Source organism: Cavia porcellus, unplaced genomic scaffold (assembly GCF_034190915.1).
Source record: "Cavia porcellus strain 051 isolate PalLab524CR breed Dunkin Hartley unplaced genomic scaffold, mCavPor4.1 scaffold_6, whole genome shotgun sequence".
Lineage (NCBI taxonomy): Eukaryota > Metazoa > Chordata > Mammalia > Rodentia > Caviidae > Cavia > Cavia porcellus.
In genome coordinates this window covers 41019380-41045036 of record NW_026947489.1, presented here as the reverse complement: position 1 = coordinate 41045036, position 25657 = coordinate 41019380, and the positions used below count along the sequence as shown (strand labels likewise).

The 25657-nt window shown below is 38.6% G+C and overlaps 1 protein-coding gene across 2 annotated transcripts in view; it reads right to left on the bottom strand.

Annotated features, from left to right (window-relative positions):
- Positions 1-25657, bottom strand: part of Nup210l (nucleoporin 210 like) — a 128019-nt gene that overhangs the window by 69296 nt on the left and 33066 nt on the right. For both annotated transcript variants that reach the window (XM_063250482.1, XM_063250480.1), the window contains 9 exons: positions 23740-23808; positions 22802-22908; positions 21559-21699; positions 16718-16855; positions 15510-15665; positions 11627-11822; positions 10005-10150; positions 6052-6273; positions 4744-4917 (listed from right to left, as the gene is read on the bottom strand). In XM_063250482.1, coding sequence (XP_063106552.1) covers positions 4744-4917; positions 6052-6273; positions 10005-10150; positions 11627-11822; positions 15510-15665; positions 16718-16855; positions 21559-21699; positions 22802-22908; positions 23740-23808 — 1349 coding nt within the window. The remainder of the gene's footprint in view (positions 1-4743; positions 4918-6051; positions 6274-10004; positions 10151-11626; positions 11823-15509; positions 15666-16717; positions 16856-21558; positions 21700-22801; positions 22909-23739; positions 23809-25657) is intronic.

The window sequence follows — 25657 nt, the reverse complement described above, 5'->3', positions numbered from 1 at the left end:
GTTCTGGATTTTATTATGAATATCATGCATGAATATATTTGATTTTCTCTATTTTAAAAACATGTTTCATTTTTCTCCAGCAGTCCAACAGGAATCACGTTATCATGATGATCTGGCTTTTTCATTATGCTTATATCAGGGATCTGTTCCATTTTATTTGCCTGATTTATAACCACTTTGTCAGCACAGGTAGAGTGCATTGTAATGGTAACCAGCAGTTGGTCTGGTTTTTTTTTTTTTTTTCCTAAGTTATGTTGCAATGATGAGAGAGCCATTTTCACCAGGTCTTATGTAGCTATCACTTTGGGGGTAGACTTTTAAATTTTGGATTGTAACTACATAAAAAAACTCTCACCTATTTTATTTCAAACTCTCATTTCAATTGTACCCCTTTCGGAAAAGGAAGGATAAAATTTAGCTATCTCGTGGAGTAATCTAAAAATGTATTTTGATGGAGCTTTGATGTGTACATCACTTAACAGCTTTATAATCAATCAACTAAATTCTTTCTCTTCTGCAGATAAAGAATATGACTACCCCAGAAATAGCTTTGATGAACAGACTCCTAGAACAGATTCCTATTTGCTATTTGCATCTGAGCTACCTAATTAGTAAAAAGTTCCACTTACCTTTTAATTTGGTCAGGCAAGGTCTGGTATTGACATCACCTTCATAGTGGTTGTTATGGCTTGAAGATCATGCATTCTGGTCACATTGGGCACCAAACATAGGGAGCCCGGCCAAGAGTCCCGATAGTCTGTCTTAAGAGTACAGCAAGAAAAATAAAAAACAGAGACCAGTATAGTGATGCATCAATGGCTGGGAAGTCAGAATCTCCGAATGGGTTCATCTCCACTCCCAGGCAGCCACTATTTATTAGGTGTATACAGTGATAGGTGGGGCTAGCAAGGGATTACAATTCATCAGAAGACTCAGATTCAAGAGGGTATCTTAGAAGAATCTTATCTTGGAGTATAATCCTAGGATGACTCAAGAGAGTGTAGATGACCTTATGCTCAGAAGAATCTTGTCCTGGAGTACAATCCTAAAATGACTCAAGAAGGCAAAGATGATCTTATGCTTAGAAGTATCTTGTCCTGGAGTATAATCCTGGGATAACGCAAGAGGGTGTAGATGATCTTATGCTTAGAAGTACCTTTTCCTGGAGTACAATCCTAAAATGACTCAAGAAGGTATAGATTGATCTGGGCATGGTGGCTCACGCCTGTAATCCCAGCACTCAGGAGGCTGAGGTAGGAGTTCAAGACCAGCCTGGGCTACAAAGTGAGCTCAAGGCCAGTCTAAACTGCATAGCAAGACCCTGTCTCAAAAAGACAAAGAAGGTATAGGTGATCTTATGCTTAGAAGGATCTTGTCCTGGAGTATAATCCTGAGATGACTCAAGAAGGCATAGATGATCTTATGCTTAGAAGAGTCAATGGGAAATCTCAGGTGGGTGGTACCCATGATCCCAAACCTCCATTTTATCCCATAGGGAAGTATGCAGAATTAGCCATTATGAATTTTTGGTCCCCAACAAATTAAGAAATTGGACAAAAATATAAATAAATAAATAAATAAGAGACTGGCCAAAGATCTGAATAGATATTTATCTAAACAAGATACACAAATGGCTGATATGCACATTAAAGATCCATATTATTAATCATTGGGAAATGCAAATAAAAATCATAATGACATACTACTTTATCTTTGCAGAAGGCTGGAATCAAGACAAGATTAACAAACAGTATAGGATCCAGCAATTCCATTATTTACTTGAGAAATTAGGACACATTCATACAAAACTTGTATATAAATGTTCATGGATAGCAAATGGGAACCAGAAATCTGAGCATCTCCTGGGAGGTTGACCATAGCAAATAAGGGGGATTTCCTTCTACCATTTCTTTGAAAGCAAATATTTTTATTACTGTTTTGCTTTTTCCTGATTAATGGTACTGTTCTATTCAATATTCTGTTTTGATAAGTTCTGTAGTGTTCTATATTTCATCTCATTTTGATATACGGGATTGAAAGAACAACTATTATAAAGATAACAAAATATACTGTGATGCCTATTACTGTTATCACGGTAATCTGCTGTGAAGTTCTGTACCAATTTCACTGTACGATCTTAGTTGGCTTTATTCTGACTTGTTCTGTTGTATACTTTCAAAATAAAAATTAAAAAAAATAAATGTTCATGGAGCCATCATATGAATAATCCCAGCACTCGAGAGGCTGATGTAGGAGGATCACTACATGTTCAAGACCAGTCTGGGCTACATAATGAGACACTGTCTCAAAAAATTTTTTCATGGAAAAGCATTATTAATGAAAAGCACATATTTATCAACTACAGATGAAGAGATAAAACAAATGCAAAAAAACCCCCATAGAACCATGTACAGAAAAAAAAAAACAAAAAACCCCAAATGCAGTATACAATAAATATTATTCAAGCATACAAAAGAATACAAAATTGATACATGTTATAAGATGGACGAATCCTGAAAACATGCCAAATGAAAGAGCCTAGGTACAAAGGACATGTATTGTGGGATTTATATAAAATATTTGACTAGGATAATCCATAGAGAGAGACTTTATGTTAGTGGGCTGGGCTTGCTGGCACATTTTGTAATCCTAGCTCTTGGGAGGCTGTGACAAGAGGATCATGGATTCGAGGCCAGCCTGGGCCACACAGAGTGTTCATGGTCAGCCTGGACTACACAACAAGACCCTGCCTCAAAAAACAAAACAAACATGTACTAATGAAAATAAAAATTTAATAAAAGCAAACAACAGAAAGTAGATTAAAAGCTGCCAGCAGCAGGGAGGAGGAAATGGAGAGTAACGGCCAATGAGAATGAAGTCTCTCTCTCAGAAAAGTAAAACAATCTATAGAGTTAATATGATGGTAGTGTAACTCTGACTTAGACACTTTAAAAGGTGGACTTTATAATATATAAATTATGTATCAAGAAAAAAGAAAATGTATGCTAAAGTATGTGACTAAGGTGATAGAGAATTATGTCTTGAACTCCCAAATGGCTCAAGGGGAGAAAGTTGTATTTTTCTTTACAACTTTTCTATAAATTTGAATTATAGAATTCAAATTATAAAATGATGAATGATAATAGGACTGTATTATAGAACTTTTTTTCTTTTCCATTAAGTGCTTTTCACTCTTTATTTTCTTGTTTTTGTGATGCTAGAGATCAAACCCAGGGCCTTGAGCCCACCACCATGGAGTTACACCCTCAGCTCATGAACGGTTTTTAATTTATTTATTTATTTACTGTCTTTTTGAGACAGGGTTTCACTATGCAATTTAAACTGTCCTTGGGCTCACTTTGTAGCCTAGCTGGTCTCGAATTTGCAATGATCCTCCTGTTTTAGCCTTCTGGGTGCTGGGATTACAGGAGTGAGTCACCACACCCAGTTTGGTTTTTATTTTTTTTTTTTAATTTTTAAATTCTATTTTTCTGAGAAAGGGTCTCACTATATTGTTCAGGATGACCTTGAACTTACTATGTATATCAGGCTGGCCTCAAACTCAAGGCAACATTCCTGCCTCAGCCTCTCAAATGCTGGAATTACATGTGTGCACCATGTAATTACATGAGCTATGCCCAGCTCATGGGTGCATTTTAAAAATGGGAATTATTCATAGCCTGGTCTGCTGGTGTATACTTGTAATTTTAGCAGTGGGCAGTTGAGGCAGGAAGATGCTGAATTTGACTGTAGAGAGTTCAAGACCAGCTTAAATACACAGCAAGACCCTGTCTCAAAACAACAAAACAACAAAAAGTAAATCATTCATAAACTTTGAGCAATAACATTTAATGTAGAATTTGATTCTGAAAAAAAAAGACGTGTTCCTAACCTATAATATCTTATTCTATTCTTTCACAAGGAGAGGCAGCAATATAGCACAAAGTTATCATGCTTTGGGGTGAGACAGCACAGAGTGTACTATTATCTAGCTAATGACTTTGGGAAAATTACTCAGCTTCTAAGAGCCTCAATTTACTCATCTGTAAAATGGGAAAATTTTACTGTTGGATTCTGCACTGGGTGAAGAATACCTTCTGTTCCCTCAAGCTTATTCCTCAATCCCTGTTATTTAATAGCTGTGTTATGGCTTATTATTGTTCTTCACAGTAGGTTTAAAGTAGAGATAAATTTTATTACTTATTAATAATGCTAATAAGAGATTTAGTAGGAGCTAGGTATTGTGGGGCACACCTGTAATCATAGCATTTGGGAGACTGAGGCAGGAGGATCAAGAATTTGAAGGCAGCCTGGGTGCAGAGAGCTCAGGGCTGACCTGGACTATCCTCTCTCTCAAAAAAAGATTGGCTGGGGATTTAGCTCAGTGGCATAAGTGCCTGCCTGGTAAGTGTGAGATCAAAAGTTGGATCCCTGTTACCAAAAAAGTAAAAAAATAAAATACAAAAAGAAAAGATTTAGTAAGAAAGGGCATTGGCAAAACTATTTGGAAGCTACTTAGAAATCTCAGTTGTCTATTGCCAAAATCACAACGTCATTTTAGTACAGTAAGCAAGGTCATGTCATTAAGTACGGCCAGTTCTTAGGCAGACACTATCAGAGAATAGGTAAAAACGAAATTGTCCCCTTAAACTTTAATGAGACAAGAGCTGTATCTCAGATCTCTGATCCCTAAGGCATTAAGACAACAATGCCAAGCTAATTTGCAATCTACTCAGTACCTACCATTTGCGTGCCATGCTGCGACAGAGGACATGGCTGGGCACCAGCTGGCACTGTGTACACTGGCGTTACTGACAAACTGGCAGGATGGGCACACACGAAATGCACCTGCACAGTTTCCACAGCTGGACTTGGGTTCAGAACACTCGGGTGATTTCCAATTCGGAAGGTAAGAACCTTTAATGAAAGACCAGAGCAAGAGGAAACTGTTGATAGAGACATCTTTTGTCAGTCATGCCAATATCAGCGTGTCAGAATTATTTAAACCGCACTGTAGAAAATCCCTTTGAACATTTTTAAGGCAGGGTCTTGCTACGTAGTTCACTATGGCCTTGAATTCACTATGTAGCCCAGGCTGGTTCCAAGTTATGGTGATCTTCTGCCTCAGCCTCTCAAATGCTGACATTACAGGGATGCATTACCCAGTTCATTCTTACTAGTTCATATTGCAAACTAGAGGAACTACCTTTAAAAGGAAAGCTAATTCAACTGATATAGGATAAAATATTTAGTCCTATTATCAGTGCAGATCTGATTCTTCAAAATTGCTAACCATAGAACACACTGTAAATTATTTTTTTTAGCATTCTTTGAAAATAGGAAACCAAATATCCTCTAGTGTAGACAAGGAAATGATAGTGATAAAATGACTGAATATAATGTGAAATAAACTCACTACTACAAAGTAATCTAGAACTGCTTAGTGAGCTGTTAAAATTCTCAGATGAACAAACTGAAAAGAAACCACTGGGTATGTTTATTTTTTGTTTTTGTTTTTTCTTTGAGATAGGGCCACACTGTGCAGTTCTGGCTGGACTTGAACTCACTATGTAGCGAAGGGTGGCCTCAAACTCACAGCAATTTTCCTGCCTCAGCCTCCCAAGTGCTGAGATTACAGGTGTGTGCCACCATGCCTGGCACCACTAGGTACATTAGGCATACATAGGCATACACACTAGGCATACACTAGGTATAGAACAGTAATATTTTTTAAATGCTCTATTCAATACTTACAGTTTTTCTATATAATTCATAAACTAATCCACTGGAATCTGGAAAAGAGTGGCTAAAAGTACAAAAGACTTGGAGAGTTACTCTACTAAAAGAAATGTTAAGGCTGAGGCAGGAGGATTATTGCAAGTTTAAGACTAGTCTGCACTGTAAAGTGAGCTCACAACCAGCCTGAACTGCATAGGGAGAACATCTCAAAAGACAAAAAAGAAGGAGGAAGAGGAGGAGGGGGAGAAAGAGCAGGAAGAAGAGGAGGAGGAAGAGGAAGAGGAAGAGGTTAGAAAAAGACAATTTTCCTACTTGTTCCCCTAAATCCAGGCACAGGACTTGGTATATGTACTGGTTCTGTTTCCTCTTAGCTGGCAGCCGGACTTCTGTTATTTCAATCTTCTCTGTCTTCTCTGTGCTCAGCTCCAGAAAAAATCGGGAGGGTTCCAAGATCCACGGACGCGGACCTCCTTCAAACACCATTTCCTTCATGGAATGCCATGACACCAACGCCACTTCCACAGGATTTACAGCCTGATGACATTTAAAGAAATGAATCCCTGACTGTTAAGAGAGTTCAACAGTGGTTTGCCTTATGTTCCTTTCTTCTTGAGTGAGGGTGTCATTCTGCTGCCCATGCTGGCCTTGGACTGCTAGACTTGGGATCCCCCTGCTTCAACCTACAGAGTAGGTCAGGACTACATGTATACAGACAATGCCTGGTTCAGTGGCTTTTAAGATGAAAAATTAGTTTTAGCTTGTGTTTAGTTTTTTTGAGACAAGGCTTCACTATATACTTTATGCTGATCTAGAACTCATGGTGATTCTCCTGCCTCAGCCTCTGGAATTCTGGGATTATAGGCTGATAACAGCATGCCTAGTGAAAAACTAGTTACCTGAATATACTGAAATGTTGGTAGACTTTCCCAAATTAAGAGACATGTATGTGATGACCCTCTGTTGAAATACTTCTCAAGCTTATACTAAATAGACCTTATTGATCATTCATTCAGGTCTAGCTGATGTATTACCTAATCTGTTAAATTGGTCTAGTCTTTTCAAACCATAACCACTTCTGTATCCTCCACTATCTACTCTGCTATGTATTATAATATATACTACTGTGCTCTCATTATAATAAAACAACACACACACACTCAAAAAACAAGACAACAAAAAACCAAAATAGTGGGGTTACAGATGTAACTTAACTCTTTAGGGGGAGAGAGTATATTGTTTACTGTTTATGTGTGTTACTGGGAATTGAACACAGGGGCTCTCGCAGGCTATATAAACACTCCATCCCTGAGCTATTCTTCCAGCTCCTTTTACTTTTTATTTTGAAGGAGGGTCTTGGTAAATATCCAGGCTGGCTTTGTTTTGTTTTTTGTTTGTGTTACCAGGGATCAAACGCATGACTTCTGAGTTGCCAGGCTGTGCTGCTGAGCTATAACCCTGGCTCCCTGCTGGCTTTGCATTTGAAGATTCTCTTACCTCAGCCTCCTTAGTGCTGGGATTACAGTATGTGCCACTACTCCCAGCTATGCCTGGCTACCTTATTTTTTATATTTTTCTCCTCAGCAGGGTTTAGTTCAATGCTCTACACTAAAAGGTATTTTTTAAATAACTGCATAAACCAGGCATGGAAATATATGTCTGTAATCCCAGCTACTCAGTTACGCAGGAGTTCATAAATTGTAGGCCAGTTTGGACAATTCAGTGAGAACTTATCTCAAAAATTTTTTTAAAAAGTAAATAAACTGGATGTTGTGGTACACACTTGTAATTCTAGCACTCAGGAGGTGGAGGCAGTTGGATCACCTCAAGTTCAAGGCTAGCCTAGGCTACTGAGTGAATTCAAGGCCAGGGAGACCTTGTTTCAAAAAAAACACCCCAGTATCACACACACATACAAAAGAGTACAAATGCTAAAACAAGACACAAGGCAGAGTGCCATACAGGCCTTTTACAGAAGAAATAAATAGAAAAAATGAACCTTGCAAAGATTTCATGGAGGGCCTCCTGATAGAGGTTATTCCTTTTTTCTAGTTGTGTAGCCCAATATTTTCCTTTTTTAAAATTTGGATCTTGTGGTGCTGATGATCAAACCTAGGGCCTTGAGCATGCCAGGTAAGTGCTCTACCTCTGAGCTATACCTCTGCCTCCAAAACCATATAATTTTACATGTTTTTAACAGCAGATAAAGGGAGAGATGCATGGCTAATTATTAGATAGAAAAAGGAAATCATTCTTTCCTTTAAGTATGTTTTACATTCAAGGGAGATCTAATGTGGATATGCAGTAAGCACGAAATAAAACTAAGGATAAAAGCAAGAAAAAATGTAGCAGTGTAGGGGTGCATGCCTGGAATCCCAACACTCTGGAAGCCAAAGCCAGGAGTGTGGTACATTTGAGACCAAGGTGGGCAATTTAGCGAGACCTTGTCTCAAAATAAAAAAAAGGTCTGGGGATATAGTTCAGTAGGAAGGCCTGAGCTCAAGCTTCAGTAAAAAATAAATAAAAAAGGAAGGAAGAAAGGAACGAAGGAATGAAGGAAGAAATGAAGGAAGGAAAGAAGGAAAGAGGAAAAGAAGGAAGGACCTAATGGTACTACAATGAGCCATGCCAGGCAGTTTCACTTTATTTGGTGGTTATTTTCGAGATAGGGTCTCACAGTGAAGGCTGGCCTTATACTCGCTTATGTAGCCCAGACTGGCCTCAAATTTGAAGCAAATCTCCTGCCTCAGCCTCCCAAGTTCTAGGATTAGAGCCATATGACCACACCCAGCTTTCTTGCTTGCTTTTTTTTTTCTTTTGGTACTGGGAATTGAACTTAGGACCTCATCTTGCCAGGCAGGCGCTGTGCCACTGAGCTGTATCCCCAGTCCCAGCATTATTTCTTATTTTTACTTTTTCCTAATAAACTATACCTCAAAACTTAAAAAATTAATAATTTGTCTTGATTATTTCATTATTGTTAATTTATTCCTTGTTTCAAGAGGCACTGAGTCTGGATTTGTCAGTATCTAATGTGAGAACTTGCAAACATCAATTTTTATTTTATCTTATTTTATTTATTTTTTAAACATCCATTTTAGCACCTGATTGAATCAAATATGTAGAAAACATGCCAAATTCTGTCTCCTTTTATTCTGAACCACTTGTACTGTCTTCATTATAACATAATGGACCAATGCTTAGGGCTAAAACTAATGGCGACTCTATTGAAGAGCCCTAAGTACCCAGGATAAAAGACAACTGACTTCCTCTTGTAGGACAGAAAAGTCACCTTTTAGTGTTCTTTAAAAGGACATGTGCTAATATTAAATGTCTTCATTGTTGTCGAGATATACACATAGGTATAAAACAGCAGTTAAAATTAGAGTACTTTATATATTACTGAGATATATTTTATATCTCAGAAAAAAGAGAGAGCTGGATGTGGTGGCACACATCTGTAATTTCAGCAATCTGGGAGGCTGAGGAAGGAGGATCACAAGTTTGAGCCCATGCTGGGCAACGCAGTGACTTAGTGAGACCCTCTCTCAAAATAAAAACAAATAAGAGAAGGCTTAAGGTTCAAACCCAAGTGCCACAAGAATAAGAAGCCAAAGAAAAAAGGGAGGAAGAGGAAAAAGAACAGGAGGCAGGAGCAAGAAGAGAGGAGAAGGAAGAGAAGGAAGGAGGAAAAGAAGAAGAAAGGGAGAAATAATTAAAATTTAGTGATATATACTGAAGATATTCCTGAATATCTTAACTCAGGAAGCACAAAGTAGAAGCATAAGAGCTTCTTGAAGCTCAATTTTACAACAGACTTTAGGTCTAAAAACAAAATAGTAGCTGAATGTGGTGGTGCACTCAGGAGGCTAAGGCAGAAGGTCACCATGAGTTCCAGGCCAGTCTGGGCCACATAGTAAGTTCAAGGTCAGTTTGAACTACTCAGCAAGACTCTGTCTCAAGCAAAACAACATAACAAACAACAACAATAAACAAATAAAAACAAAATCCAAAACACACACACCCCAAAACCAGAACAACAACAAAATAACAAAATAGTACATCTACATATGCAGTTTAGTGGTAGAGTGCTTGCTTTGCATGCATAATACCATGGGCTTGACCCACAGCATCTAAATACTAAAGGAAGGAAGACTCAAAATTACCACCCATCTTGAGCAGAGATCATTGATAGCCAGGTAGCTGCTCGGTGCACATAGCTGGATCCATGCAAAGAAAACACAGTGCTGTGCTACGGAAGATCCTACCTTCAGGGTCTCATAAGCAGCAAAGGTGGCACTGCTGTGCAAGTGCTCCTCATGTTCACTCACTCTCACCGTGACCAGAGTGTGGCCTAGCGATCTGGCTGCTATGTGTATACTGGAGCAGTGCATTGGTCCAGGTCTTTGAATACCTTTGAAACAAAAAACATGACTTCAGTAAGGAAGTAGGTGGTCAGATCTCAAGGAAGTTAAGTTACATAAATAAAATATTTATTTTTTATATATTTTTTAGTACTGGTATTGAAGGTAGGGCCTCTGCACTGAGCTACATCCCCAGCCATTTTTTAAACTTTTTATTTCAAGATCCAGTCATGCTGAGCTACCCAGGCTGGACTTAAACTTGCAATCTTCCTGCCTCAGTCTCCTAGAGTTTTGGGACTACAGATGCTTAGGATGTTGACCTTTATGAAGAGGTTATTAATATTTTTTCATTAGAAAAAGACATTTCTATTTTAAAAAATAAATGATATATACATATGGACATTAAATGGCATTATTCTCTTAGAAAAATGGTATATATTAAAGCAAGTAGATGTGACGGTGCATGCCCATAATCCTGGGTGTTCTGGTTCATGAGTTTGAGGAGAGCCTATGCAATTTAGCAAGATGATGTCTGAAAATTTAAAAAGCTTTTTAAAGTACTAAGGATGTACCTTAGTCTAGAATGCTTCTGTAACAAGCACAATACCCTGGGTTCAATTCCCAGTGCAGGAAAAAAGGAAAAAAAGGAGAAAAGAACTTGCGTATGGAAATGTGTTAGTAGGAGCAAAATCCCAGTATCATTCACCCATAACATTATTCAGTTTCTGTGTCTTTCTTTCTGCACTTGTAAATTAAGTAGAACAATACTTTCTTCAAGGAAATTGACAACATAAATAGAATCATTATAATGTTATGGTGGACATATTGTGTCAACTTGAGAAGTCCAGAAGCTTAACTAACTCAGCAGCTCTCCATCCCGGGGTATAGAGGACATGCTGTTACTTCTGAAGAATAGTGTCCATTGTGTCAATTTGAGAAGCTAACAAGTTTAAGTGATTCAACAGGGAGTCAGGGCCCTTATTTCGTGAACATCCTCAGCCTGTACAAGAGGAGGGCACAGGGATGGTATGAGTGCTACATTCACCTAAAGGATGTAGCCTACTTACAACATAAAGGAGGAAAAGAAGCTTGCTCTTTGTCTGCTTCTGACCTTCTTGTTTGATATGTTCTTCCATACTGCCCCAGTGCCATGCCACTCTGCCTTTGGGCCAGCTGACTATGGAATGAAACCTCCACAAACTGTGAGCTAAATAAACCTTTCCTTCCTTCATTTTAGGTGTCAAGTATTTTGTCATAGCAATGAGAGAAAGGTGACCAAGACATATGAGAAAGTAACTGTGTGAATTTAGATTATATTTAGTAGTTTCTAAATTGATAGTTCATCCCTTCATTCACAGACAAAAAGAAAATAAAAAGTAGTCTTTTTCTTCCCCTTCCTCCTCTTGCTTCTCCTCCTCTGCTTCATCTTCATCTTCATCTTCTTGTGGCATGGGTGTTTGAACCCAAGGCCTTCAAACTCAAGGATGAGCCACATCCCAAGCCCTTCACTTATTTACTAGTCTTACCTCCTTCAAAGAGAATGAAGACTCCTTGCTTATCCATGTGGAGATCCACAGGTAAATGAGAGCAGTCTGTGAATGCCATAGCCTGCTTAGTCTCATTAACATGATACATTGCGATGGGGATTTCTATGGTCTGGCCAATCTCCACATCAGCATGGAAGGGTAGCAGTTCCATTTTGTTCAGCTTCAGGACATACACCTGGGGGATAAACAATTGGTCTTTTAGAGAAATATTAGAAGAAATGATCTCTTAAACATTTAAATGCCCACATGTGAACATGTATAATATATATGTATATGTATGTGTTTCATAAAACACGTGTCATTCATATTATATACAGTTGATTGGTCTTCCATATTGATGGATGCAGATGTTTGAAAATATCCAAAAAAAAAAAAAAAAAGCACCTGTGCTGAACATGTAGACCTTCTCCACTGTCATTATTGCCCAGACAGTACAGCATGACAAATATCCCCACAGTATTGACACTGCAGTAGGTATAATGAATCTAGAAATAATTCAAATTATGTGGAATGATTGCATAGGCTATATGCAACTACTGTGCCATTTTATGTAAGGGACTTGAATATCTACAGACTTTTGCATCTGAGGGGGTCTGGGAGCCAATTCCCTATGTACCCTGAGGAATGACTGCCTACTATTTTCCCTACACACATAAACACATATGATAGGTGCCAAATATGTCTCTATTTTCATCCTTTAATTCTTTAAGGCGTCTGATATCATACAGCAGGGGTCTGGCAAACGATTGCCAGTACGTGACCTGTCTGTAATTATACAGACAAGTCAAGAATGTTTTTTGTTCTTTTTTGTTGGTGCCAGGGTTTGAACCCAGGGCTTTGCCCACATAAGGCAAACACACTACCATGAAACTATATCCCCTTTCACATTTTGTTTTGTTTTTGAGACAGGGTTCAGGGTGGCCTTGAGCTCACTTTGTAGCCTGGGCTGGTCTTGAACTTACAACAATCCTCCTGCCTCAGCTTCCTGAGTGCTGGGATTACAGGTATGCACTACACACCTGGCTCACATCGTTGTTGTTTTTTTTTTTCTTTTTTGAGACAGGGTCTTGGTATGCAGTTCAGGCTGGCCTTGAGCTTACTTTGTAGCCCAGGCTGGTCTCGAACTTGCAACGAGCCTCCTGCCTCAACCTCCAGAGTGCTGGGATTACAGGCATGAGCCACTACACCCGGCTTCTGGCTCACATTGTTAAAAGAACTATAAAATTAACAACTGCAACCACAACAAAAAGATTATGTTAGATTGTATGTGACCTACAAAGACTAGTGTATTTGGAGCACTCTCCTTTTCATTGGGGGAATGCCAGAGACTGAACTCAGGGCACTGTTCATACTAAGTATGTACCCTGTAACTGGGCCACAAATCTAATCCCATCCACTTTTTTTTTTTTTGGTGCTACCAGGGATCAAACTCAGGACCTCACCTTCACCAGGCAGGCATTTACACCACTGAGCTAAATCTCTGGCCCCTCATTCACTTTTTAAATATATTTTATTTTGTTGTTTTTGTCACTTTGTTTCTTCTGCTAGTTTTTGGGTCTATCTTTGTCCCTTAAAATGACACGTTACACAGAATCTATCTTCCCTTCTGACCCTCTATGATCTTCCTGGGAAATCTTATGGTTCTAAAATTTCATTTACCAACTATACACTGATAATTCATCGCCCTTAATGTAATCAATCTCTTTTTCTCTCTGTCCCCTCCTCTCCTCTCCTCTCCTCTCCTCTCCTCTCCTCTCCTCTCCTCTCCTCTCTCCCCCCACTTTGAGACAGGGTCTTACTGTGCAGCCTAAACTGGCCTTGAACTTGTAGTGATCCCCCTGCCTCAGCCTCCCAAATGCTGAGATTATAGGCATGTGCCACCACACCTGGCCATAAACATCTACCTAGATACTCCATAACCACCCTAAACATATCTAAAGCTGAATTCATCATTTTTGCAACTCTTTTTTTTCAGTGTGGGAGACTGAACCCAGGATCACTGTGTTGCATTCCCATCCCCATACTGGGGACTGAACCCGGGGCCTTTATCTTCACAATGAGCTATATCCCATCCCTTTTTATTATTCTGAGGCAGGGTCTCACTAAGTCACTAAGTTACCCAGGCTGGGCTCAAACTTTTGATCCTCCTGTCTCCGTCTTCCGGAATGCAGGGATTCTAGATGTATACTACTGTGCCTTCTTGTATTTTTTCTCTATACTGCAGCTGAAACTAGAAACCTCACACTCTCTGGCTTTAAATCCTTCACTCTCTCTCATTCAATGGGGCATCAAATCTGATTAAGTCTAACTATAAAACAAACCCCTCATTTTGTCTACTTCTGTTTATTCTCAATACCATTTCACTAGTTTGGGCTTAACTGGGATTTTGTTTTGTTGCTCTTTGCAGTGTTGGGGATTGAACCTAAAATCAGTATGCTAGGCAAGCATTCTGTCACTGAGCTACACCTCAGCCTTAATTCTTCTCACCTTCACTTACCCCTTTTAGTTCACTCTAGACTCTCCTACTAGTCTGTAGCACCAGTTGCTATCTTGGTTTTCTTAAAATTATAATTATTCTTGCCTGCTTATAAAAACTGTGAGGTATCTTTCTGAACATAGGCTTTACCATATTTGGCTAATATAAAAACCAGTGATGCTCTCTACTGTGTAGAATAGGGGTTGGCGAATTCTTTCTATAGAGGCCAGAGAGTAAACACACGCACACAGGCTGCAAGGTTGCTGCGGCTATAGTGCCGAGACCTGAAAGCAGCTACAGGCAGCAAAGTGGGGAGCCGATGAAATGTCCTTTACCACGACGGCAGCAGTCTGGATTTGGGCCCTAGGCATTGGTTTGCTTCCTTCTTCCAGAGTTTTATTCAAGTTCTCACCTTTCATGACAGGCTCTAACACTAGTGGTGCTGTCCACAAAGATTCTTCCTTTATAAACAAGTAGCGCTTTTCTGACTGAAGCATCTATCAGTCAAATACTCCTTTAAAACACTTCATACTGCTAGCTGTGGTAGCACATGCCTGAAATCCCAGCATTTGAGGCTGAGGCAGGAAAGTCTGAGAGTTCAAGGCCAGCCTGGGCTACAAAGTGAGTTTCAAGGCCAGCCTCAACTGTATAGTAAAACTGTCTCAAAGAGACAAACACACCAAAATTATATATAGTAATTATAAGAAAAAGAGCTACCATTAAGTATTGAATATATGCTATGCACCATGTTAAACATTATAATCTGGTTTGGTTTATCTTATTTTATTCTGACAGGTTATTATGAGATTAAACTTGATGTGAACATTATCCTCATTTTAGAGAGGAGAAAATAGACACTGATGTTAAATGAGTGGTTACTTTTTGTTATTTATTTTATTTTGATTTTTTTTGAGATAAGGTCTCACTATGTAGTTCAGGCTGGTCTTGACCTTACTATGTATGTAGCCCAGGCTAACCTTGACCTCATAGCCTGTCTCAGCCTACCAAGTACTGGGATTGTAGGCATGCACCACCATAACCTGCTTAGTAAATGCTTATTAAATGAAGCAGAATTTAACCCAGGTTCAGAAACATTTAAGTAACATATACTTTCAGACCAAATTTAGCTGGAGATTTAGCTCAGCAGCGTAAGTGTCTGCCTGGCAAGCACAAGGTCATGAGTTTGATCTCCAGTACAAAAAAAAGAAAAAAAAAAAAAGAAAGAAAGAAAAAAGAAAAAAGTTATTTCAGATCAAATTTAAACAATATTTTTATATAGAAAAATTGGACCAGACATATTTTCAAACATAGGATTATATGTAGTTTTAAGCACTTACACACTTAGCAATGATTCCAAAGTAAAGAAGTTTCCCTGGAGTCACTTACCTTCATTTCCCCATACCGATAGGGATTTTGTACATCTCGGGCCCACACTGTGCTGTTCCCCTGAACTCGACCTGCAGTCACTTCTCCTCGGGGGCTTACCGTGGCCACTGTTTCATCAGAAGAGGTCCAGGTGAAGTTGCCACTACCACCCTCTACCTGGGAGAAAGCATAACTCTATATTCAATGACTATAGAAGGAAAAAGGAAATTTAAGTGAAAATGTAAAGCTTGAGTGGTTAAACAAGGATTAAGAATAACACTACATAGCAAGTTACTTCTGTATAGATTAAGAAACTGCTGAGTTGCCAGGCAGGGTGCTGCATGCCTGTTACCCCAGCACTCAGGAGGCTGACACTGGAGGATTGTCACATGTTCCAGGCCAGCCTTGCTCCATAGTGAGCTAAAGACCACCTTGAACTACTGTGTCTTAAAAATCAAACAAAAGGGCCAGGGATTTAGCTCAGTGGTACAAGCGCCTGCCCAGCAAGCACAAGGTCATGAGTTTTGATTCCCGGTACAAAAAAAAAAATCAAACAACAAAAAGTAGGGGGTTTGAGGAGCTGGACATAATGTTACATCATTCTAGGAGGCTGAGGCAGGAGGATTAAAACTTTTATGTTCCTCCCAGGGAATTTAGCCAGACACTATCTTGATTCCCAGTATTACCACAAAAGAAAAAAAGAATAGGCTAAAAGGTTACTTAATAAAACTTTATAAAATTCATAAGGAAAGGATATATTGGAGACAGACAGATGTTACAGGTGATAACACTTAAACTGATAATATGGCGGTTACCAAAGACTGAGGGTCAAACAAGGCATGGTGGTACACACCTGTAATCCCAGCACTACAGAGACTAAGCCAGAAGAACTGCCACAAGTTTGAGGCCAGCCTGGGCTACACAATGAGTTCAAAGCCAGCTTGAACTGCACAGTGAAACCCTATCTCAACAAAACAGACTGGGGCTCAGGAGAAAAAACAGGCTGGTGACTCACACACATAATCGCAGCATTCAGAAGACTGGGGCAGGAAGATCATCATGAGTTGGAGACCACTCTGAAGAGTGAGACCCTGCTTCTCCCCCACTCCCGCAAACAAACAAACAAAAAAAAAATGGGAGAAATAAAATTTAACATTAACGAAATTTTGATGAACTAACGTATCAGAGAAACTGAGTTTTGTCTTTGCAAATTATTCTAGACACCGTACCTGTACTTGATAGCGATGTAACACTCCCCAAGGATGATAAGGAAATGCCAGAAAGTTAGGTGTAAACTTGATGGGAAAATAAATAATCACTTCTTGTTTGTGTTGGATCAGAGGCTTGATAGGTTGAATACTGTTATTCTATAGAAACAAAAAAAGAGCAAAATAGATTTTATAATCATTGTTTTTATGATGTACATTCATATACATTGAGAACATCAGCAAAATGCTATGCTAATAAATATTTCAACCATTTTCTATTTATAAAAATAAATATTCATATTCATTACAGAAGGATAACTACTATGGCTCAATAATAATAAAAAGGATTTTGCTAAAACTACCACTATTAGAAGAAATAGTTTAAAATTTCATGAAATAAAAGTTTTGCTAAGATAGGAGAGGACTTATAATTCTAGAAAGACCCTTCAGTTAAATTCATACCCATCAGTTAAATTCATAAAATTATAAATGCAGAGAAATATTACAAATTAGAAGAAAAATATAGAACATTTCAAAGTACTGGGGTGACTGGGTGTGATAGAACACACCCATAATCCCAGCATTTGGGAGGCTGAGGCAGGAGGATCACTGGGAATTCCAGACCAGCCTGCTACAAAGTGAGTTTAAGGCCAGCCTTAACTGCATAGTGAAACCCTGTCTCAAAAAAAAGGTTGGCTAAGACATTCCACTTAGGGGGCTGGGGATTTAGCTCAGCGACATAAGCACCTGCCTTGCAAGCAGGCGGTTGTGAGTTTGATCCCCGGTACCGATAAAAATGAAAAAGAAAAAAAAAAAAAAAAGACATTCCACTCAGGTTTTAGTCTGTTTTGTGCTATTTAATTTCAAGATATATGAAGATCTGGACTGCTATTTTGAAGAGAACATTATGGCAGCCATTGTTAATTTTCCTATTGTCTGGTTTTGAAGGCCTGTAATTTTCATTACTCTGTTCTGATCAGTTTTATTCTATTTTTTTGGGGTATGAATTCATTGTGTGTTAAGATATAGACTATTTAGAAGAAAATAAGAGACATTATGGTAGGCACTGTTGATCTCCTGCTGTCTTGCTTTTAAATCTGTGTCACTTACGTAGTTTTTTTTTTGATCTGCTTTGCTCTGTTTTGTTTAGTTTTACCCTCTTTAAAAAAAAGACATTCCACTCATACTTAAAAATAAATATATGGTATAAGTAAAAATCTGTACAGGTAAAATGAAGTCCTTACATGATTATGTTGACATTCTCCCTTTCAAGGCAAAGTCAGTCATCAATATATCTACCTATCATTAATTTACCATTCTTTTAAGAAACCCTGAAATATTTATCAATAGTATCACATCGGCAACGATGGCCCTGATATTATTAGGTACACATGTATGTATGTATGTGGTACTACAGTTTGAACCACGGCCTCCCAAATGCTAGGCAAGTGTTCTACCAAGGAGCTACAAACCCAGCCGTGCTTTTTTCCCATTTCATTTTGACAAGTTCTCACTAAATTGCCCAGTATGTCCTCAAATTTGTGATCCTTCTGCCTTGAGCTCACAAGTAGCTAGAGTTGCAGGTGTGCACCACCATATTCAGTTTCTCCTCACTCTCTTAAGGTAGTAAATCATAAACTAAAAATAAACCTTTTAGTTGAAAAAACAATATTTTAGCTCACTGAGATTGATTTTCCACTTCAGGCCTCCAAAACTGTAAGATAATAAATTGTGTTGATTTAAGCCAAAAACAAAATAAAACATGAGTATCATTCTTATTTTAAAAACATTTTCTTAAAGTATCATTCTTGTCAGTATCTATTTTAGGTGAACACTAAGAGGAACCAAGAAGGAATCTACTGGGGGTACAGATCACGTGCCGAGTCTGGGTAGAATTCTTTTTTTCTTTTTCTTTGTCTTTTTTGGTACCAGGGATCAAAGTCATGACTTTGAGCTTGCCAGGCAGGTACTTTCTTTTTTTCTTTAAATGGTCCTGGAGATTGAATTTAAAACTTTCTACTATCTCCAATGGCACCTCCACCCTCTTTTAAGTTTTCCTAGGCTTTGACTGAACTAGCATAAGTATCGTTAATTCACTTAACAAATACTTATTTGTACCAAATATGTCAGTTACTCTGCTAGATGTCAGGGAAATAGTTGTGAACAAAGTACACACAGCCATTACTTCCAAGTCTATAATCTGATGAAAGATATAAATAATAACATTAAACATGATGATTATGGTCCTATACATTGAGCAGGGAGTGTCAGAAACAAAAGGAACTACATTGTTTTACAAGAATAAAATTTAAAAAATGGAAATAAAATTTATAAGGCACAGTGGAACAAAGCATTTTCTGGGAACCAAAAGTTCATACAGCTGCATGTGGTAGTGTATGCTTGTAATTCTAGCACTTGAGAAGCTGAGGCACCAGAACTATGAAGAATTCAAGGCCAGTTTGGGCTATGTAGTGAATTCAAACCTAGTCTGAGGTACTGCATGAGACCCTGTTTTTTTTTTTTTTTTTTAAAGCCAGTCGGGCTGGGGATTTAGCTCAGGGGCATAAGCACCTGCCTTGCAAGTGCCTGTTGTGAGTTCGATCCCCAGTACCAATAAAATTTAAAAAATTTTTAAAAAAAGAAGTTGCTAGGCCAGTCATGAGTCAAATGCATATAGGTACCAGGTACATAACATAAATTGGGTTATTAAATTGGATGAAAATAATCAGGAAAAATTGGGTGTGGTTGTACACACTTATAAACCCAGCACTAGAGAGACTGAGGCAAAAGAATTATGAGGTCAATGTGGCCTGCACAGTGAGACTGTCTCAAAAACAGAACAAAACAAAGCAAAAATGAAGCAAATAGCAACAAAAGGGAGTAATAGGAATGATAGCTGACTAAGAAGCATAATCCACCTGGTATCATTTTGTATACCTGTAACTATAGCATTTGGGAGGCTGAGGCAGGATTATTTTGAGTCCAAGGCCAGCCTAAATTACACAGTCAGGACCAGGAATTTAGCTTAGCTACATAAGCACCTGCCTGGCAAGCATGAGGTCCCTGGCAAGCAAGAGGTGTGAGTTTGACTCCAGTACCAAAATAAATTAAAAAATAACATCAGTGAGGCTGGGCATAGTGTCCCACGCCGATAATCTCAGCACTTAGGAGGCTGAGACAGGAGGCTGCTGCAAATTCAAGGCTAGTCTGGGCTACAAAATGAGTTCAAAGTCAACCTAAACAACATAGTAAAACTCTGTTTAAAAAAAAATAGGGGCTGGAGATTTAGCTCAGCGGCATAAGCGCCTGCCTTGTAAGCAGGCAGTCGTGAGTTCAATCCCCGGTACCGATAAAAAGGAAAAAGACCAAAAAAAAAAAAAAAAAAAAAACCCAAAAAAACAACAACAAAAAACCCCCAAATAAGTAAGTAAATAACTATCAGTTCAAGGCCTGCCTGAACTACAACCCAAAACTCTTATCTCAAAAAACAAACAAGACAACAGGAAAGCACAATCTAAATGGTGAAGCCCCTATCTGTTTCAGGTAATTGTTGTTAGATATTCATATGTTTTAGAAGGCCGTAAGTTATATTTGAAAGTTCCCATATATATACACAAGAAACTTCCCAATTAAAAAGAAATTTATAAGCCACGCATGGTGGCCCATGGCTGTAATCCCAGGACTCAGTATGCTGAGGCAGGGGAATCACCATGGGTTCAAGGGCAGCCTAAACTACATAGCGAGACCTTGTCTCAAACAATCTAAATAAGTAAAATGAAATAAAGAACAACAACAACAACAACAAAAATAATAGAAAAATAAAAAAGAAAGGAACCAGATTAATTCCTCATATCTTTACCTAGTAACTCTACTTCTTATATTATGCCATATGAAAATTAACCAAAAATAATAATATACACAGATACTCAATTATGACTACAGTAAAGAACTGGAAATGAAGTTCACTGTTTGGGACAGGGCTGAATAAAATGGCATATTAATCCTTAGGCAGGTGTTTATTTATCTATTTATTTATTAGCAGTACTAAAGATTGAACCCAGAGTCTTTGCAATGAATGATGCCACCAACCCTTTTAAAATTTTTTTATCTTTTTTTATAAAGAGAATAAAACAAAGCAAAACAAAGTAGAGCAGAGCAAAATAATGCAAGTAACATAGGATTTCAGAACAAGACAACAGGAAATCAACAATGGCTATCATAATGTCTCTTGTTTTCTTTGAAATAGTTGTCATACCTTCATACACAATAAGTTTTTATTGCTTTTATACTGTTTTGATTTGTATTAAATTTTTTTTATCTTGAGATAGGTTTTCCCTAAGTCATTTTGTTGCTCAGGGTGGTTTAAGATCCTCCTGAGTCAGTATTAACCATGCCCAGTTAATACTTTGGAATATCAGAATAAAAGTGCCTTTTAATAAAAGTTCTGATATTCCAAAGTGGACCTTACAGAAAATATGCATATGAATTTTTTTGAGACAGAGTCTTGCTATGTAGTTTAGACTGTGAACTTACTCTGTAACCCAGACTGATCTTGAACTCATGGCAATCCTCTTGCCTCAGCTTCCTGAGTGTTAGGATTACAGGCTTGCGCTAGCATGCCTGGCTTGAAGTAATTGTATGAAAGAATTTCAAATGACATACACAATGATCACAAATGCAAAATTATGCACAACAAAGTTTGAAATGGAAAATTTAAAGTGTAAAGTGCCAAGATTACTGTTTATCAGTTTGTTTCTTATTTTGTACAACACAAGGGAAGTATGTATCATATCTGCTTGTAAATCAAGTCAGCTAAACATCTTCATTATTTTAACTTACAAAGACATTCTTTTAATTCCTACCTGGTGAACAATGGAGGTCAGGGATGCATCTATCTCTACCACACCAGCTTTCAGCACTTTTACTACATGGTAAGATCCATTCACAGTAGTTAGCTGCTCTTTGAAGTACTCCGATAGAAAGTTGTATGTAATTCTCAGATTCTGAAATTAGCCCAACAACAACACAAACCTAAAGATATGTTCTTTTCACAGAGCCACCTCAATTCCAAAGCATACACAAGACTGTGGTTGTGCAGCCAGGAGATACAGAAATGAAACCTTTGCTTCCCCTCATGGAGGGTCTGACTTAGCAAGATATAATTTAAAATGGTGTTGGTTTTTGAAAAATCCATTAATGAAAAGTATCAGGAGGCTGGGGATTTAGCTCAGTGGCTCAAGTGTTTTTCTAGTAAGTGCAAGCTTGTAAATTCAATCCCTGTTACAAAAGAAAAAAAAAAAAGAAAGAAAAAAGAAAAGTATCAGGAATGGAGTTAGAATTTACATAAATTTTAGCATAATTTATGGAATTCCATAGGTTGATAATTTTCAGGAGAAAGCAAAGCAGAGCAAAGAGGCAAGCAAGCTTGGCATGGTAGTGCACACCTGTAATCCCAGCACTTGGAAGGCTGAGGCAGGAGGATCACTATGAGTTTAAGGCCAGCCTGGGCTACAAAGAGAGTTCAGGGCCAGCTGTAGTGAATACCCTGTCTCAAAAAGAAAGAAAAGAAAAGAAACAGAAAGAGAAGGGAAGGAAGAGAGAGAAAGAGGGAAGGAGGGAGGGAGGGAGAGGGAGAGGGAGGGGGAGGGGAGGGGGGAGGGAGAGGGAGAGAGAGGGAGAGGGAGAGAGAGAGAGAGAGAGAGAGAGAGAGAGAGAGAGAGAGAGAGAGAGAGAGAAACAGAAAGGAAAAGGAGCCCCTGTGGATTGTGAACAAATGCAACACTTCACATCAGCAGGTGCTCACACTTTCTCTCCCCCACAGCAACCCTGCGCTCACCACATCTGAAGTGAGTTGTGGGGATGCCCACAGATGCCAAAGCACTGCCACAGCTGCTGTCAATCCCCTCTACAATGTGACCCCATCTTTTTCGGTTTTAGTGTTCCTCAAGGACAGTACCAGTTACTAATAATAAAAAAAAGTAGTAATTTCACTTCTGAAAGTAAACTCTTAGAACAAAGGAAGAAGTAGGGCCTTCTAACCAGAAAGATGGCCCCCTTGGGAGGTTATCCACACAGGAGCTCGGAAAGAAAATACAAGAAACTCACATCTGACATGTAGATTTTTGTGCTGCTTTTATCAAACACCTCGATTGTAATGGCATACACCCGTTCCACCTCCAGACTCCACCGGTCTCCAGGGGAGACTGTGAAACCTACATACAACACCAAGAAACAAACATTAGAAAACGTCAACGTGTTTCTATAATGAAGCAAAAAAATACAAACTTTTGAGAATCAAAACTTGCTAATGCAGAGATGATTTCCAAAGCAGATCTTTTTTTCTCTCAAGCTGTTTAAATATTTATTTATTTATTTATTTATTTATTTGAGGCAGGGTCTCACTATGTAGCCCAAGCTGGCCTCAAACTTTGCAGAAATCTTCCTAGTTCAGCCTCCAAATGCTGGGATTACAGGAGTATGCCACTACACCCCACAATAAACTGCTTAGTTTAAAGTTTCAAAAATGTTGGTTTAATTTAGATCAGATCAGCTATAAAGAAACACTGTCACTTAATGTGTAGACAAGAACTAACCAAAATTTAGGCTCATTAGTAATGTGTCAGGCAAAAAGTTTCAGTGTCAAGCCGGGGATTTAGTTCAGTGGCCTAAGTGCCTGCCTTGCAAGCACATGGTCATGAGTTTGATTCTTGATACAAAAAAAAAAGCTTCAGTGTGGTTCAGTCAGACTGTTTCAGTGATATGAGAATATTTGGATTCTCTTTTCTTTGTATAAAGTTTTATTTCCTATCACAAAGATTGCATTGATTGTATTTTCATAATGTTTTACAATCTGTTTTGAGATGTTTCACTGTTGCAGACAGCTAACCAGAAAAATTAGTGAAAACATATCAAAGTCAAGTTGCATTAAAAGTTAAGTCCCAAAATGAAAGTTGAGACCTTAATAGGTCTCTAGTTTCTAATGCACTCATTTTAGTGAAATCAGTTAAATTAGTCAACTTTCTGGAAACCATTATCAAATATACCTAAAAATCCGGGGTCTACAACATATATGGTGCGATTTGGGAGTACAGATACAGATCGCATATGGACATCTTAATTTGTGCTTAAGGAAATCATATGAGCCATAGTTGGGTGAAAAGGAAAGGGGGGTTGCCAAAGAAAAGAATAACAAATATACAGACAAAAACAAACAAAACTTCTGTCTTGAATTTCCTTTAAAAAGTGAAAACTTATATATTTTTTTGGTACTGGGAATTGAATTCAGGATCTTGAGCTTACCAGGCAAGCACTGTGCCATTGAGATCTATCCCCAGCCCTGAAAGCTTATTTTTTATTTTTTATTTTGTTTTTGTTTTTGTCTTTTTGAGACAGGGTCTCACTATGCAGCTCAAGCTGGCCTTGAGCTCACTTTGTAGCCCTCCTGATCTCAAACTCACAGCAATCCTCCTGCCTCAGCCTCCTGAGTGCTGGGATTACAGGCGTGAGCCACCATGCCCAGCTGTTTTTGTCTTTTTGAGACAGAGTCTTACTATGCAGTTTCAACTGGCCTTGAACTTACTTTGTAACCCAGGCCGGCCTCAAACTTGTAGTGACCCTCCTGCCTCAGCCTCCTAAGTGCTGGGGCTCCAGGTGTGTGCCATCATGCCTGGCACTGGAAAGTGAAAATTTAAATTTATACACCTCTAGGAAAAGTCTGAGGGATATTTTGTTATCACAGGAGTCCGGTATTCTTGAATTTCAATTTTGAAGGAGATAGAATGAGAGAGAGATGATTATGGTCTGTGTTCTAAAATTTCATTTAGTACAAAGCTCTTTCTCCAAATAAATTCTTACACAGGAGCCCAGCATGGAATGCAGGGCAAAGCAGTACCAAGTCTGGAGCAGGGTACCCTCTGGCTGAGGAGATGGATGGTGGCAATGGAGGTGGAGGGGCACATCTGTCACCCGGCCACATTCCTAGAGCTCCACTGATGGTTCTGAAGTCACTAGTTGATTTTCTATTATCTGTAGCAAATATTTAATTCCAAAATTTTGTTTTGTTTTTGTTTTTTGAGATAGGGTCTCACTGTATAGTTTAAACTAGCCTTGAACTCATACTAGTGCTACTGCCTCTGCCTCCTGAGTGCTGGGATTACTGTCATGCCACCCCATGGCTATCTCAAAATGTTTTCTACTGGGCATCAAAAAATACTTCTAGGTCACTTGTATTTCATACCACCCTGTCCCCTTTGATTAAGTTCTAGTGGAATTATGAATGCATTCAAATGTCAGTTTCCATACAATCTAGCTAGGGATATGCTCCCCTCTCACAATATACTATATCTAAAAGCTAATAAAATTATTTTTGCTTTCAGAATTTGTAACTGAAAGCTAGGCATGATGGCACACACCTGTAATCCCAGCATGTAGGAGGCAGGAGAATCATCAGCTCAAGGCTAGCCTGGACTACACAGGAGACCCTATAGAAAATGAAAGAAAGAAAGAAATTCTCTTTAAGTCTTTTCAAATTTATACCTTTTTTTTTCTTCTTCAGAACCATGTTAGGTTTTTTGTTTTGTTTTGCCTGTGGTAGTGGGGATTGAACTCAGGGAATGCTAAACTACAGTCCCAGACTTTTTTTTTTTCTAGTAGTGGAGACTCAACATAGGCTACATACCCAGCCTTTTTCTTTTTCATTTTGAGACAATGTTTTGTTAAAACACTAAATTGGTCAGCTGGCTAAATTTATAATCCCCCTATCTCAGCATTCCAGAGTGCCAGGATTGTAGGCTTGTGCCACCATCACTGACCTAAAACTGTACTGCTTTAATTGACAAAATGGCCCAGAGGTGGGTGTGGTGTCACACCTGTAATTCTAGCACTCAGGAGGCTGAGGCAGGAGGACTGCATTGAGTTTAAGGATAGTCTGGACTGCATAGTGAGTTCAAAGCCAGCCTGAAC